This window comes from Micromesistius poutassou (assembly GCF_964030765.1).
Source record: "Micromesistius poutassou genome assembly, chromosome: 8".
NCBI classification, from domain to species: domain Eukaryota; kingdom Metazoa; phylum Chordata; class Actinopteri; order Gadiformes; family Gadidae; genus Micromesistius; species Micromesistius poutassou.
This window is the reverse complement of record NC_140278.1, coordinates 15,016,832-15,034,331: the sequence shown is the minus strand read 5'-3', so window position 1 is coordinate 15,034,331 and position 17,500 is coordinate 15,016,832. Positions and strand designations below refer to the sequence as shown.

The 17,500-nt window shown below is 43.9% G+C and overlaps 2 protein-coding genes across 3 annotated transcripts in view; both read left to right on the top strand.

The window, feature by feature from the left end:
• Positions 1–2,062: 2,062 nt before the first annotated feature.
• ctsk (cathepsin K) lies at positions 2,063–12,280 on the top strand. Its single transcript, XM_084472064.1, has 8 exons — positions 2,063–2,141; positions 2,783–2,909; positions 6,239–6,361; positions 7,488–7,640; positions 9,387–9,605; positions 10,532–10,697; positions 11,117–11,225; positions 11,563–12,280. Exons 2-8 carry the CDS (start codon positions 2,784–2,786, stop codon positions 11,660–11,662), a joined length of 996 nt encoding a protein of 331 aa, XP_084328190.1. The 5' UTR covers positions 2,063–2,141; position 2,783; the 3' UTR covers positions 11,663–12,280.
• A 198-nt stretch (positions 12,281–12,478) lies between these two features.
• The window catches only part of ctss2.1 (cathepsin S, ortholog2, tandem duplicate 1), an 11,842-nt gene continuing 6,820 nt past the window's right edge, over positions 12,479–17,500 (top strand). Inside the window, exons 1-2 of one of the 2 annotated variants that reach the window (XM_084472062.1) lie at positions 12,479–12,730; positions 14,084–14,208. In XM_084472062.1, the coding sequence (XP_084328188.1) occupies positions 14,089–14,208 (120 nt within the window). In that variant the 5' untranslated portion in view covers positions 12,479–12,730; positions 14,084–14,088. The remainder of the gene's footprint in view (positions 12,731–14,083; positions 14,209–17,500) is intronic. The other variant, XM_084472061.1, reaches the window with a different exon arrangement.

The window sequence follows — 17,500 nt, the reverse complement described above, 5'->3', positions numbered from 1 at the left end:
ATATCTTTTTGACTGTCTCTCTCTCTGTCTCTCTGTGTCTCTCTCTCGCTCTCTGTCTCTCTCGCTGTCAGTCTCTCTCTCTCTCTCTTTCTCTCTCTCGCTCTCTGTCTCTCTCTCGCTCTCTGTCTCTCTCGCTGTCTCACTCTCTCTCTCTGTCTCTCTGTTTCTCTGTCCCTCTCTGTCTCTCTATCTGTGTGTGTCTCTCTCTCTTTCTCTCTCTCTCTCTTGCTCTCTCTCTGTCCCTCTTGTTCTCTCTCTATCTCTCTATCCCTCTGCTTTCATAGACAGCGACACGTTATTGACGAGAGCGTATCATTAAAGAGGCGATGTGCATCTGCGGGGCCAGGGCATCAAAAAGATGTCCTTGACCTTTTGGAAGTGCTGATCCAGGCCTCCCTGGTTCAGCGAAATACCCCCCTCACCCTGCCCCCCCTCCTCACCCTGCCCCCCCACAACTCTGTAACCCTGTAACCCCCCACCATCCCATCATGAAGTATTGATCTGCCTGCAAAAGGATAGTCACCGCGTTTCCAAGCCCTGAGATCATCACATATGTTACTAGCTCGACTGATAATAATTACAGTTCAGTTTGAATTACAGTTCTATACAAGAAAATGTACTTCTATACATATTATATTATGAGCCTTATATAGGTGTTATTAATATGAGCCAATGTGTATTTTATCATTTGTCATTTGGATCTTAAATATCAAGGATTTACTGAATCACCTTATATAATGAATATTACTTTTTTTGTGATATGAACCAATTGGGAGTACGACAGTGTAGAAGTGGCTAGGGGGTTCCCAGTCAAAGGTCCTGGGTTTGATTCCCAATTTCCCCGGAGTCTACCAGTAGGAATCCTTGGGCATGATATCATAGCACCTCCCTGTAAATAAACTCATTGCGAAATGCTTTAGATAAAAGTGTGCACTTAATAACTTAATATTTAAATAATAGATGTTAAGAACAAGGCTAATGTCCACACCGAAAACCAAGCACTGCATCGAGACGTCATCAAGCACTGTGGAGGAAGAATAACACAACTTCATGAACATCCTTTCAACGAATGACATGAGGAAGGGAAACGAGAAATATGATGTATGCCTACACGCGATGTAGCCACATTTAGCCGGTGACATATCCGCATGGCATGTGACTCTATATCTTGGGTGGTCATAAGACATGTTCATACCTGTTTATATTTACACACACACACACACACACACACAGACACGCACACATCCCTGACACACAAAGGCCATACTGTTGACTAAAGCAATAGGGAAGTAGTTTAATAAATAGTTAAATAAATCATTTGTATGTTTATAGCATCCCTGAACAACTGATGGGATTAATGATCATTTTACTCATTGATTATTTGCATGAATTTCCATGATGTGGACTTCATTATGTAGCCCTATTTGTAATACATATTGTCCTGCCCCGTAGGGAAATACTGGATTGCACTGGATTAATGACAATAAAGCCTCAAACTTTGCCATTCAGTCTCTAAAAGCTCTTACCGGATGATAGGAAATAGGAAAATACAAAGTGTGGCCTGTTTTTTTTCCCATTTAACCTTTAGATACCAGACCAGTCTCCACTTGTTATTATTGGTTTTTTTTTAAAGCCTTGTGTAAAGCCGAGAATATATTTTTATCATTTTTACAGACATATTTTGTCTTTCCTCTAAAGGATAAAAGTAATATGATTTTACAGAAGCAACAAAAACAGTGCAGGACAACACAGGCCTAACACGAAAAGCAGAACAATACACACACTCACTGTTTGACTTTGGTAGGTCCGTAGGCCTATATTTGCTAATGAACAATGTACAAATGAACACAAACGAACAAATACACTTTATGATACATACAACGGTCGTTGTATGTAGTGCTGAAATAAAAAAAAATCTGGTTAGTCATCCTGCTGCGAGAATCCAGATGTGCCCCCCCCCCCCTTCCCCCGTATACTTCTAACTTCCCAAACCCGGAGCTCCCATTTTTACTTCCTCAAATTACAAGTATATAAACTCACCCACTGAGCCACTTCAGCAGAAAGGACAGCAGGCTCCAAGCTCCCAACGTTCAACCTCAACGTCATCATTCATTATCCACCGTCCCACCTCTGAACCAAAGGTAAGTCAAAGCGAACTTGTGGACGTGCAAAGTGTACAGACTCATTTAGTGAAGATGTTTGTGTCATTTCTCGGTAATTCTTTCCATGCATTGTAAAACTGATAAAGTTCAACGGTAAACCCGATCGTTTTTTCGCTGACAGCGACTTAAGGAAAACCCCAAACCTCAGGAATGTTCCGCACCAACAGGATCCCGGTCTGTGTGTGTGCGCGTGTGTAACTCGCAGTATTTCACCACTTTGGTGCGAAGTAAACAGTGACATTTAATATATATTTGCGTAAACTAGATAGCAATTGCAAGAACGTAAAAGGTAGAGATTTATTTGGGGAAACTTAATGCAAAACAGATGAAGAGCTGCTTCAGATCAACCCCATAACTACCACGCAGCGTCCGTTCTTCTGACCCACATACTGGCTGGAAAAAAAAAAGTGCGTAGTAGGCCTACGCAGATATCGCACTTGTGTGCATTATGTCTCTAGTAGCTTACCCTGTACTTCAATGTCTTCACGTGGCTGTTCATTGGAACAATAGAAGGCCAATAACGCATAGGCATTTGTCTTTGTACTTTACTTGTAACCATTGAGTTACATATATTATTCATCAGGTTGTTTACGTGTCCTCTGTGGCTGCTGTTTTCCCAGAATGCTGCTGTGTTTGTGCGCGTTGATGCTGGCGGGGGCGGCTCTGGGTCACCCGCTGGACGAGGTCACGCTTGATGCCCAGTGGGACCAGTGGAAGATCACACACCGCAGGGATTACAACCACCTGGTCAGTGTGTGTGTGTGTGTAGTCTGTTTATGTGTTTGTCTGTGTGTGTGTGTGTGTGTGTGTGTGTGTGTGTGTGTGTGTGTGTGTTTGTGCACATCTGCTTTTATGCCTCATGCCACATGGTGATGCATTTCTATTTCTTCCTCTCTTTGTTCTAACTATTTTTGTGGGTCACTCACACACCCCTTCTCTTCCCCCCTCCATCTCTCCCAGCCTCCCTCTCTCTCTCTCTCTCTCTCTCTCTCTCTCTCTCTCTCTCTCTCTCTCTCTCTCTCTCTCTCTCTGTGCCAGTTTACCAGCAAACATGTTTGAGTGTGTGTGTGTGTGTGTGTGTGTGCGCGTGTGTGTGTGTGTGTGTGTGTGGGTGTGTGTGTGTGTGTGTGTGTGTGTGTGTGTGTGTGTGTGTGTGTGTGTGTGTGTGTGTGTGTGCGTGTGCATGCGCATGCATGTGTGTTTGACTCACTGTCTCTGTGTCACTCTATCTCTCTGTCTGTATGGAATTAAGTATGCCTGTCTGTCTTCCCGCCTGTTGTCTGTATGTCTGTCTATTCCTAGCTCAGTGTGTCAGATTTTTCTCATTGCATATATATATATATAATAATCTATATACATTTTAATATATATATATATATATATATATAAAAAAAAATTGGAATGCCTCGAAGCGCTCCATCAATTTGAGGAAGAACCACACATGAAGTGATAACAGCATTTAACTAGTTCATTCCCTGCTTAGGTTGTCCTCAATTCTCTAATTCTGTGATTTATCACATCGTTTTATGATAGGCCTGCTCTGCATAAGCATTGTTGATCGTATTTTTTACTTATGTTTCTTTAACATTCAAATAATGTACAGCATTTTATTATGTCATTGGTCAGAATATTGCAACTGGCACAAACTCCTTTTTATCTTGATCGCTCTTTTCACAAACATGAGCACACACACACACACACACACACACACACACACACACACACACACACACACACATACATACACCACAAACTTCCACACACACACACACACACACACACACACACACACACACACACACACACACACATTCAGCATATTCCTATCCACTGACCCCTAGCCTGAAGTAAAGTAGAGGAGAATCTCTGACATTAAAGATGCTCTTAAACCAAAAACAGTGGTTACACTTTCCCTTTAACAAACATTTCTCTTTCCTAAATGTGTGTGTGTGTGTGTGTGTTTGTCTGTGTTGATGTGTGTCTGTGTGTCTCTGTGTGTGGTGTGTGTGTGTGTGTGTGGCAGTGTGCGGCCCGCTCAAGGTTATACAGAACACTATGTCTAGACATGATTATGTTTTGCCTCTCCATTGTGTGTGTATGAATGTGTGCATGTGTGTAGGTGTGCGGGTGTGTGTCTGTGTGCGTGCGTGTGTCTGTGTTTACCTCCATCTCCAGGGGTCAGTCTCTAGTATTGACTTTGCATGTGTAAATCGTCACGCGTGTTCATACGTTTCCTGTGTGTGTGTGTGTCTGTGGGGCCCGGGAGTGTGTGTGATTGTGCACAGCCCACAAAAGCACGTGTTCTGCCACATATAACCAGGTTCCAGCCCGGGCCAACTGCCGCCCAGTGTTGCGGTTGGCGGCAGGGGACTTATCGGTCGTACAAATCCATGGTGCGCCTGGGCCCTTTCAGACACGTTGTAGCTCCACCACTCGATCTGATAGCCTTGTAACAGAACCAGCGTCTCTCCCCAGATTTTGCATTTTCCATTAGTGTGATGGAGATTAAGACGCGCTGTGTTCGCGGTGCTTATGTTAATGGGGAATTGAGAGTGGAACACGGTTTGTTCTGCAGTCCCGCGGCCACACTATCTGTGTTTCCCATAGCTCAGATGTCGCTGCTGCTTCCAAACACCATCAGTAGACACTGACAGCGTATGAGGCGACATGCAAGAACAATCACATGAAGGGGAGCAGTGCAAAGAGCCACAACAGTGATTGTTACATTGTTACAATGTTGTGTGGTTATGCTATTTTGATCACACATTTTCACAGTGAAACGGTGTTATGCTAAGTGTGAAAATCTAAATAATGACTAATGACTAAATCATCTCCCTGAGAGGTTAGCAAATTGCTATTATGAATATAATTATATTAATTGTTATGATTCTAAACTCATATTCCTATAATTATATGTGAGTGTGATGTTTCTGTTTGTCCTGGCCGGTGGAGGTGAGAACAAGGCTGGAACAGAAAACAGGGTCTGTAATGGACAACATTAACATTTCATTTCTGCTGTTCACCCATTCATGCATGCATTCACTCACCAACAGCTAGCTGTAAGCAACATTTGTTGAGTGAGTGAGTGAGTGAGTTAGCCAGTTAGATAGTTAGATATATAGTTAGTTGGTTAGACAGTTATTTAGTTGTCTGGCAGGTGGAACCAGCAGAATTAAAATCAGTTTTGCAGCCTGTTGACGTGTCTGTCCCTCTGTGTGTTGTGTGTGTCTGTCCCTCTGTGTGTTGTGTGTGTCTGTCCCTCTGTGTGTTGTGTGTGTCTGTCCCTCTGTGTGTTGTGTGTGTCTGTCCCTCTGTCTGTCCCTCTGTGTGTTGTGTGTCTGTCCCTCTGTGTGCTCTGTGTGTCTGTCCCTCTGTGTGTTGTGTGTGTATGTCCCTCTGTCTGTCCCTCTGTGTGTTGTGTGTCTGTCCCTCTGTGTGTTGTGTGTGTCTGTCCCTCTGTGTGTTGTGTGTGTCTGTCCCTCTGTGTGTCTGTCCCTCTGTGTGCTCTGTGTGTCTGTCCCTCTGTGTGTTGTGTGTGTCTGTCCCTCTGTGTGCTCTGTGTCTGTCCCTCTGTGTGTTGTGTGTGTCTGTCCCTCTGTGTGCTCTGTGTCTGTCCCTCTGTGTGTTGTGTGTGTCTGTTCCTCTGTGTGTCTGTCCCTCTGTGTGTCTGTCCCTCTGTGTGTCTGTCCCTCTGTGTGTTGTGTGTGTATGTCCCTCTGTCTGTCCCTCTGTGTGTTGTGTGTCTGTCCCTCTGTGTGTTGTGTGTGTCTGTCCCTCTGTGTGTTGTGTGTGTCTGTCCCTCTGTGTGTCTGTCCCTCTGTGTGCTCTGTGTGTCTGTCCCTCTGTGTGTTGTGTGTGTCTGTCCCTCTGTGTGTTGTGTGTGTCTGTCCCTCTGTGTGTTGTGTGTGTCTGTCCCTCTGTGTGTCTGTCCCTCTGTGTGTTGTGTGTGTCTGTCCCTCTGTGTGTTGTGTGTGTCTGTCCCTCTGTGTGCTCTGTGTGTCTGTCCCTCTGTGTGTTGTGTGTGTCTGTCCCTCTGTGTGTCTGTTCCTCTGTGTGTTATACGTGTCTGGTCCCAGGATGAGGAGGGGATCCGGAGGGCTGTCTGGGAGAAGAACTCCCGCATGATCGCGGCCCACAACGAGGAGGCCGCCCTGGGAATGCACTCCTACGAGTTGGGCATGAACCACCTGGGAGACATGGTGAGGAGAACATGCTCACACACACACACACCACACACACACACACACACACACACACACACACACACACACACACCACACACACCACACACACACACACACTGCGATATGTGATGTATTTGTAACAACCCGGTCTGCTGCTCTATATTCTAGTCTCTCTGTAATCCCCCCGCCCCCCTAGGGGGTAGGGGGGTGACCCCCAGTATTTTGGGTCAGTGTTGCAACCCAGTAATCTCTATCCTCCAAAAAGTGTGTCACAATACACTTGTAGGCTTGAAAAATACAAGGGCAGCAAAGGCAGAGCCAGGCCCCTAAGCTGGGCCAGACAAGAACCCATCTGGGTGTTCTTTGCGTGACTTGTGGACGCCCGGGCCGGTCCCTATGCCAACCACGGGCACACCTGGAGCCCGGGGGCTGGGTCATGGCTGCCGTTAAATCAGCCGTAGTGATTTATGTGTCAGTGCAGGTCCTGAGTAACGGCGTGTTTCCACATGCCGGTGTGAAGAGAAGGGGTTGGTACAGTACTGCTGATATATAGCATCTAAGTCGAAGTCTGTATTATTTGACTGTAGGGGTTTGGACTGGGTTTCATTAACACTATGGGGTTATTTACGCGTGGGGTGTCATCTTTACGAGGGCGGTTATGTGTAAAGAAGAGTGTGGAAGGAATCAATGGGGTTTCGGGTGAGATGCGTTTCAGTGAAATGAAAGAGGATCAACCACAGGAAGGCAGGTCTTGTCGTTCTGATGAGTGAGGATGAGAAACCTTGAGATCATAAGATCAACTCTAAATTGTTCTGCACTATTTAATAAAGACATGGGTGTTAGGGATGACCATACTCAATGATACTAGCATAATGCATAACAGTATGTAAGAAGTTCTATCTGATCGTTGTTCAACATCATTTGTTACGTTACGTCATTTGTTGTTTATAAAGGGGAATTTGTATTCCTAGCACAATATGATATCAATAATCACGTACAGATCATTTTACAGTACAGGGAAGCATAAGGATGTCATCCAGTATCTTAAATCACTTCTAGTAGTGGTCAGAGGCAGTGAGTGCATTGATCAAATCCAATCTCACACTCTCTCTCTCTCTCTCTGTGTCTCTCGCCCCCCCAGACATCCGAAGAGGTGTCTGAGAAGATGATGGGTCTGCTGGTGCCGCTGAACAGAGACCGGACCTTCACTGCCGCCTTCGATGACAAGCAGGAGAAGCTGCCCAAGTCCGTCGACTACCGCAAGAAGGGCATGGTGACCTCCGTCAAAAACCAGGTCAGTGGGGCTTAGGGGCAGAGGTTAAAGGTTGTGTGGGGCTTTTTAGCAGCAGGTTGTCTAGATTATGTCGAGAGAGAGAGAGAGAGAGAGAGAGAGAGAGAGTGTGAGAGAAAGAGAGCGCGAGAGACAGAATATATAATGTGAGTTATGAGTACCAGCAGACATGAATAGGACGGCCATCTCCCTTAGTAAAGTTGTGAATACTGCTCTTGGTCATTTAAACAGATCTTGGATTTGAAACTCTTTGGTGGGTGTTCACATCCAGCATTGTCCATTGTCCTGAAAACAAATTATCCCTGATGTGCTGCATTCATGAAGCCTTGGCGAGATAAGCACATATCACTCTCTCTTTCTCTTTTGCCCGCTTATTAGCTTTGACAACAGCAAAATTGTTTTTGATAATAAGCATAATTAGTTGTAATGAGTGGATTGGAGAGTGAGGCTCTGTTTACATATTTAATAAAGGTGCGTTGAGTTCAGCAGGACATCAGGTTCCTAGATTGGATTGTGGCTCCGACATCTGTGCTGTTCTGCCATCAGGCAAATTAAACCTAGCGGCATGCCGTGCAATCTGATGGTCATTATGTCTCGTTCAAGTAGCCTAGCATTGCGATTGTAATAGGCTTTTGGCTAATATAAAAAAATGAATGTTCTTGTTCATGGTTCCAGCTGTTGGAGTATACGTGTTGTCGATCTAATGTGTTGTCAGTATACAACACGTTCGATTGAAACATTTACCGGCTCATTTGAAGTGGATGGCTACTTTAACTCTAAGATGTTACTTTTGTAAACTGTATACAATGTAACAATACAAATTAAATACACAAAATAAAAGAATGTGTCCCCACTCCCAACCATTGTTCCCAGTTTCCCATGAATCATGCAGCAGATTGATTGGGTGCATTCCGTTAGACTGCAGTGGTTTCTCCATTTCCTCTGTGATGCTTGGATTGAGTTGTGTTGAGCAATTTAACAAACCATCAGAGCAGAAGCTGGCCGCCTCAGATCTCAAACCAGCATCAGGTGAACTGAGCTGTTTAATTAAGTCACATATGGATCTCTTCATTGAGACGAGAAGCCAGAGTAAAGATAGAGCCACTTGTCTCCGTCTCTGGGGGTGTGTGGCCAATCCTCCCCTTGAAAACAATGCTATGGTTGTTTTCTCTGAAGAGCAGATAATTAATTACCACCACTGAGCCCAACAAGGATTCCTAATGGAGTCCTTTTCTGCGAGTTTCCACGGCAACAAACTAAACAAAATAGAATACAATGGATCAAAAGCTCAATATAACAAGTAATCTTGTTGAGCATGCAATTAAATGCATTACCAGAGATAATGACCCTCATTCTCAGACAGTTCTCATAACTACAAATATTTTCACTTTCATTTTCACACTTTCATTTTTCACATCATGTTGGAACAGTATGCTGTTATTAATTTCAGTAAGGCATCCACCTGCTCCCATTCAGCCCATATCTTCTAAGGTCCCCACAAGTCGTACCTGGAAACCAATTAAAAGGTTCAAGTGTATTACCTTATTATGTCATAGAGAAGAGGTGGCCTAACTCCAGTTTTAACCGGTCAGATACTGTCCCCTAGTGGACACATGGAAGTACTCCACTGTCCACAATTTGGCATTTACGTCTGCATTGTTTCAAGGGCTATTATTATTCATTAACATCACCTCCCTCCCTCCATCCTTCTCCACCCCCTCCCCCATCCTCCCCTCCCACTCTCTCCAGGGCTCCTGTGGGTCCTGCTGGGCATTCAGCTCAGCAGGGGCCCTGGAGGGCCAGCTGGCCAAGACCACGGGGACCCTGCGGGACCTGAGCCCCCAGAACCTGGTGGACTGTGTGAAGGAGAACAGCGGCTGCGGGGGAGGCTACATGACCAATGCCTTCAGCTACGTCATGCAGAACGGAGGCATCGACTCTGAAGAGTCCTACCCCTACGTTGGACAGGTACCGTGGTTATTACTCAATACCTGCGCTTCTTCAGCTATGGAAGCCGTTCCCTTAATGGAATTGAGTTTTGGTGTAAAACCTACTTAAATATAATATAAACTGCAGCGTTTTAATAGATAATAAACAATGAATGGTATTTGAGAATAAAATACTAAACTGAAAATGTGTCAGAACGTGTGGCTATTGTGTGCAGGAGAACAGGAGGACTTGAATCAAACAGTCTCTCTCCTCCTCATTGGACTAGTACACAGTAGAATTAGTCAAATAAATGGAGCGATGTCAGAAGATGTCTTACACATAATTATTTTAAAGTAATTATGTGAGGAACAGTAGTTTTAGGAACAAGTTAAGTTAAGGAACAGTAGAAGAAAAATGCACAAATGGACCTTTCTTGACCTAGTCATGAGTTAAACTTTCATAAAATCATGCATTTTAGGTTAGAATTGCACTTCATCAAAACAATTTGTAGAAGTTAATTTTTCAGTTCCCACAGCTGTTGAACGCTTTAGGGAAGTGGTTGGGTTTAAACAGGTTTAAACAGGTTTAAAAAAGTTTGGGCAACATAATCACTTCTGTTTTCCACCAAAGGAGGAAGTTCATCTTATTATTGTTGTTAATCTTATCTGTGAAAGGCCCAGACTGTGGTTTTGTTATGATTTATTTGGATCAGATGGTGTATTAAAACATTGAGATGTAAATATGTAAGATATACACCTTTACACATGTGCAGTGTGGACTTCAGTTCCAGACTAGCATTTTAGTTTATTTTGTAGATAAACCCATCTTGACCTGAGGAATGGACATTCATTATAATTTTTTTGATCATCAATGTATGCAATTTTTTGCAAAAATGTTTTGCATAAAAATGTTACGTAAAATCTGTGTCCTGTGTTTGTACGACCTGTGTCTCCTGGTGCCTGCAGGACCAGCAGTGTGGCTTCAACGTCTCCGGCGTGGCCGCTGAGTGTAAGGGCTACAAGCAGGTCCCCGTGGGAGACGAGAGGGCCCTGGCCGTGGCCCTCTTCAAGGCAGGCCCCGTGTCCGTGGGCATCGACGCCGGCCTGGGCACCTTCCAGTTCTACCAGCATGGTCAGTCCACTGTGGCATTAGGGGAGGATGGGCTGGTGGATGTTCTCTGTGGTGAGGGTGTAACGGGCTAAGCCTGTACCCGCTGCTAAGTGAGCCGACTCTGAAACCACTGGAAGACACGTTGGGTTAAAGTGGCCGAGACTTGACGTGATAGTGAAAGCGTAGCGCGTCACGTGACATCACTGACATCCCATACATTCAATGGAAATGTCTTGCTTTGCATGTTGTGGTCGTATAGTCGTATCCCATTGTATCTTCTAGTCGGCTGAATGGTGATAATGAGTGAGTGATACCATATTAACGACATCATCCTGGGAGAAGGGTACCTCCAGCATGTTATCATTAAAGGAAGGTCTGTTGTGGTGACACAACCCAGTGAGTCACAGATGCCTCAACACCTCCTCGTGTCGTTCCTCCAGGTGTGTACTACGACAGCAACTGCAACGCCGAAGACATCAATCACGCCGTGTTGGCGGTGGGCTACGGAGTCACCGCCAAGGGCAAGAAGTACTGGATCATCAAGAACAGGTGAGGGGTGGGGGGGGGGGGGTCGGGGGGGTGACAGGGTGTCCCCTTCCCTGACAGGGGGCATCAGGTGGCGCTGGCGGTTGGTAATGGGACAGAAGACAGCGGTTTGATCTGTAGCAGTTGGTGATGGTGCTGCAGCTGATGATGTTGATGACTATGATGATGATGATGATGATGCTCATGATGATGTTGGGGCCTGGTGGTTCCTGTATTGACACAGAGTGAGCTTTTTGACTTCTGGCGACGTCGGAACTGAACTCATCCTCCTCTTCTTCATCATCTTCCACTACCCTTCACCTCTTTCTCTTTTTCGATTTTTTTTTTTTTCGGTTGACAGTTGGGGCGAGAGCTGGGGCCACAAGGGATACATCCTGATGGCACGTAACCGTGGCAACCTCTGCGGGATCGCCAACCTGGCCAGCTATCCAATCATGTGAGGGGACGACCGGGCGTCTCTTCGCCCGTGGGCAAGGCGGGAAAGAACAGGGAAGGACATCTGGAGGACGTGTTGTCCAGATGACCAACGTTGACGAACACGAATGTGAAATATTCTGGAATTGATCTGCTGGAATAAGATTAAGAAATAATCTATATCTTTAATTCAAAAGGAGAGCAAATGTTTTTTTTTTAATTGAAATCTGTTTTGTCATGTTCGTTGTGCCTTACCTTTGTCTCTCTAGTCTTTTTTTTATTTCTCTGAAGCACTTTGAATTCGCATTACATTTGTCCTGAAAGGATGCGTTTGGATTAGAAACATTTTTTGTTAACAGATCATGTTTTTTACCAGTGTTAAGATGTGTTAAGATGTAGTTAAATAATGTGTGTTGAGGTCTTAAGTGTCTGTAATCACTGTTTTAATTTGTGAGTGGCAACATTGCAGGGCAATGGGTCATCTTCCTGTTGAAACATGTCTACATTCAAATCTCCCTCCCTCCTCCCTCTTTTTGATCTTTGCCTTTTGTTTTCTTGCTCTGGTCAGCACTCTTTTGTTACTTTTAATGATTAAACTGTATCAAACTATTTTGTATGTCATGTTAAATAAATATTTCAATTTATTGATTTTTTTTTTTTACAAGGGGACGTATTTCACAACAAGGGTGCATACCACGGCACAACACTGATGCAGCAGATACTTTCCAAACTCCCCCCCCAACAATCCAGACCCCCCCCCCCCCCCGCTATAAGGTATGCATTACAAGCTTCTACAGTATCTCACTCCGGCCAAAACCCAGAAGTTGGCAGCCCTGCTAACGCTGAGAATAATAGCGCAAAGACAGGCAGGCACCAAAAGTTACTGTTCATCCGAGGACAGGCGGAAGAAACGACTTGAACCACGTGACAACATAACGCGATAAATAGGCAAGCCTCTTTACAAGGAAAGAGACAATCCTGTCAAACTCGCTCTTTCCTAGCGTCCTTGGACCCTTTTCTATCAAGGTAAGTTCAACTGGATGAAAGATGAAAAACGGCTGAAAGACCTTCAACGTGAACGCGCACATTCATAGGTTACTTTAATTTATATTTTATGCATTTTCACTGCAAAACCAAGATTTAGGAACATTATGGCGATACAATTTTGGCTATGAATATTGTCTGTTATGTATCCCAATATGCAGTATTTATATATGTTGTATCGTTATATGCACTCGGGGTGTGACTCTCTCTCATACACACACACCCTCCTAACCACACACTTTTAGCGCGTTGACACTTTGAGGCATTGACACGTGTTGCTGATCCACCTGCAGTAGGTTTTCGGTATCCACTTCCTCTTACTGTAAACTGTGTGTGTGTGTGTGTGTGTGTGTGTGTGTGTGTGTGTGTGTGTGTGTGTGTGTGTGTGTGTGTGTGTGTGTGTGTGTGTGTGTGTGTGTGTGTGTGTGTGTGTGTGTGTGTGTGTGTGTGTGTGTGTGTGTGTGTGTGTGTCTCTGTCTCTGTCTCTGTCTCTGCCTCTGTCTGTGCGCTACCGAATGAATCTAAATTTGAATTAGTCTTTCCATCTCATTTTTGTAACTGTGTGTAATGGCTTTGTAAAAGGTCATAACATTTGCTGTGGTGGATGCGGTTTATCAAGTTTATGTAGGCCTCTTGAGTTCTTGTGATGGAAAAATCCATATGCTATATACTTTTAATCATCTAAGCTTTGTTTCCTATTCTTTGTATTGTCTAGCCGCCCTACCTATTATTAGTGTTATCTAACATTAACCTTTGTGCCTGGAGTAAACCGGTCACAAGGGAGCAAGGATCCCCTTATACATTCTTCTGTCCTTTAGGTAAACATTTCCCTGATTTGATTGTTTACAACTGAAGATCCGGTATCTCTGGCTGTCGCAGGCATTTATTGATACCGATTTGGGCCGAATGTAATGATTAGATGGCCTACTTCTCTGTTTACCTAGCTATCTGGAGGCCGGTGTTGTGCCGTAGTAGGCACCCCTGTCGTGAACTATGTCCCCTCACGATTCTTTATGAAGGGGCCGGTCTTGGAGAGCCGAGGTGGGCCCCTGGGCTGGGGGTCTGGGGACCGCTCACATTGAGCTCTTTAGTAATGGGGGTGAGCTCACACTTCCTTTGATAAAAAAGTCACTTTATTGACTGATGGCCAATGTTCACTTATTTCGGCCAAACATCCAGGAACATTTTTTACAAGGGGGCGTATTTCACAACAGGGGGGCATACCACGGCACAACACTGATGCAGCAGATCAAACACATACAGCTTACTTTGGTTGGTTTCTCCGTATTTCATACCTGTAATGTATTTAAAATGAATTGTCGATATTACAGTAATGTTTGACATGACGGACGGGATGGTTTATTAAATAACTGAATGTTCATCCGTGTTACTTGTTGCTATAGGAAACATGTTTAACTGTATGCTGCTCGCCTCCCTTTGCCTGACGGCGGCGGCCATGTTTGACACCGAGTTTGACCTCCCCTGGGAAATGTGGAAGAAGACCCACAACAAGAACTATGAGACCCAGGTAGGATCCAACGGAACAATGTAGTCCTATTCTTAGACAAGAGGATTTATTTCCCCCCCTGCAATATGCATCTACAACTACTCATCTATATATTATTTAATTGATTGACATACAAACATACCTACTTTCTTCGAAAACACACAGTTTATACATAGATGGACGCATTGACGTGCGCAAAAATAGACCTTGAGTGTATTTTAGCATTTTGCTGCATGTCAGACAGGCACAGTGTAGCAGCTCTCGTGATGAGAGTGGAAGTTCTTTATGGCTCGACGCGATGCTTACGTACCCGCCCTAGCAGGGTGGTTAGTCGCAATTCCCTCCATTGAATGGCCTATTCATGAACAAATTCATGAGCAACTCTCTTTCAAGTCTGTAAAGCATTCTAACTCTTCAGAACACTATGAAACACTTAACCCTTTACAGACAGAATGAGCAGAAAAGCTGCTCATACATAGCAAACGGCACTCCATTCCAAGAAATGAGACAGGCGTTGCAACGTGCCCTTAGCTGCTTGCAGCTGCCTGCCTACCAATCATCTTTATATCGTTAAGTGCTTCGTCTAAATTCATGATCATCCTTTGAAGCAAGTGAGCCAACTTCAATCATGTGAGTCCAAACAATGGGAAGAACCAGCGTGATTAATAGTGGACAGACATTGAGTTGAAAATCAATCATGATGTGGGATTAATGTAAAGCAACAGGGGGCATGAGGGCTGTCCAGTGACGGACTGGGATTAAAAAACGGCCCTGGCATTTTCACCCACCAGCGGCCCACACGGGGGCGCACGCACGCGCGTGCACGTGCCCGCTACACAGATATAACTTCACACGCACGGAAACAACACACACTTTTGTAGCCCCATTGGTGATGAATGTGTTTCAATGTGCAGTGTGAACACACAGTAACTATAATATGCATAAAGACTGCACCAAAAACATGGATATATCAATGCACAACTCCAAAAAAATATATATATATAGAATAGAATAGAATAGAATAGAATAGATCTTCAGAGCAGCCACTCCATAATACAAACGTGTCTTAATTAACGTCATGCAGTTAACAAGGTGCAAAGGAGCTTGCTCTTCTCCGCAACCCTGTCTATCACGTCATCAGCATCCAAGTTCATTAGGACCTCTTTCTCTGTCGCCATCAGCATAAAGGCCTCAAAATTATCCTGTGACAATCGTGTCCTTAGGCGATTAAGAGTGGTTAGTTCGCATGCCACTTGAGTAGGCTACATGACAGTGTTAGTAGGAATTTATATGCCAACCATATATTGTTGTAGGCACAGGTGAAGAGGTTTAACTGCTGGAGAAGGAAATTGCAACAGATTACACAATGCATGTAGCACATTTCTTGCTCAACAGGACAGGTTTATTTCTGTAGCCTATCTTCCTCTATCTCCGCGGCATCATCAAATTCTGACGCTCTGACGTCTCTCTGTGTACTTGTTTAGAGGAGACTTTCATTGTCAGCCAACAGTAATCTCCTTCTCTCCTTCTGTCGCTGAATTCCTCGATTCATAGTTTAACCTCAGCAGACTCTCTTCCAACAACCCCCTAACACGCAGATGTGGTCTGGTTCGGTTTTGAAATTCCCAGAAGTCATTGCTTCATATAACTTTTGTAAACCAATAATAAAATAAAAAATACAGGCAAATTTGTTGTATTTCAATTTCAAACAATGCACTTTTTAAACATCTGATTGAATAAGGCTACAAAAGAATGTAGACCGATGTAAATATTGAGGGTAACCATGACTGTGTAGTAGAGACTCATATCTGGTATAAATACTGATCAGTTTCCAAGTATGTGGTATGACTAGGGATTTAGAGATAATGGCTGACTTGAAGCCGTTTAACACTATTAATGCTTGATAGTGGGCCGAGAGATAATGTGGGGCCCCGCGAACCTGACAAGCATGCCGCTCCGTGATTGGCTGGCCCAAACATCTGCCTAAATGCCAGACCGTCCAGTCCGTCACTGGGGCTGTCCATCTGGCATTGGTTTATGAGGCAGTTTAGTCTGACTCATTTGGATGTAAAATTTGTAGTAGTATCAAAGTATCAAAAATATTTAGACATTAAACAAACAAAACAATAAGAAAGGCCTTAGTTTGATGACGTTGTGAAGTAACGTGCAAACACGGGAGTTGTCTTCACAATCATGCTGGTGAAAATCTATCAGAAATCACTTAAAGGGGTATTTCGGAATTTTGGACATCAGACCTGATTTCCAAGTGAGCCAGTGCGTTATTTGGAGACCGTTTTCAACATACTTCATTCAGTCCTTCTAGTTGCAGAAATCGCTGGTGCTAGGCTAGCACAAGTCGAGGGGAACTGCTAGCCTGCCAATAAAAAACATTTTACCCACTCCACAGTACACCCGAGGCAAACCGATTATAACACCAGACTATCTATGTAAATGTCTGTGTTGATAGAATAATGTTAGAAATAAAACTACTCTTTCATCGCATTGCATTTAGTTTATAATCCCTGTAGTTGGAAGCAGGCTACGGTAGCGGCGGACTGATATTACCTGGAGTGCGCTTCTCTTTTTACGTTGTGCTGTAGTGAATTGGTTGCTACACTGGAGCAAAGTGAGATTCCGCCGCTGCTGAGAAAGTAGTCCCTCAATTGTAATGCAATCATTGCGATACAAGGATAGTTTTATTTTTAACATTGTTCTATCAACACAGACATTTACATCGATAGTCGGGCGTTATAATTGGTTTGCCTCGGGTGTACTGTGGAGTGGGTAAAACTGTTTTTATTGGCAGGCTAGCTGTTCCTCTCAACTTGCGCTAGCCTAGCACCAGCGATTACTGCAACTAGAAGGACTGAATGAAGTATGTTGAAAACGGTCTCCAATGATAAAGAATGCACTGGCTCACTTGGAAATCAGGTCCGATGTCCAAAATTCCGAAATACCCCTTTAAGAGTTAATGTATTAACGTATTATTGACATTAAGTTTGTTCAAGTTTATTCACGTTATTTCATTTAATTCTAGAAAATATAAGTAACATTACGTTAACTTGCTAACTTACCATTAGATGAGTCGACTACCCAAACAACTGGAGATTATATAAATTAGGGTAGCCAAAACATTCCAATTTAAAATAACTTCATGAGTGTTTGACCATTGTAATGTTACCATACACATATAGTGATTCCTTCATAATTAGATTATACTTTTGGTGATAGCTGACGTCGGAGGTTGAAAGTTTTTTTTTATTTGTTCACTCTGTTGGTGAGAGAGAGAGAGCTGGAGCAAATCTGTTATGCT

What these genes read in the sequence shown, in the direction of transcription:
- ctsk (XM_084472064.1), top strand. Translation starts at nt 2,784, where the DNA reads ATGCTGCTGTGTTTGTGCGCGTTGATGCTGGCGGGGGCGGCTCTGGGT. An exon ending in GCAGGGATTACAACCACCTG is followed by an intron (nt 2,910 to 6,238) that starts GTCAGTGTGTGT and finishes GTCTGGTCCCAG; the next exon opens with GATGAGGAGGGGATCCGGAG. An exon ending in CTTCCAGTTCTACCAGCATG is followed by an intron (nt 10,698 to 11,116) that starts GTCAGTCCACTG and finishes TCGTTCCTCCAG; the next exon opens with GTGTGTACTACGACAGCAAC.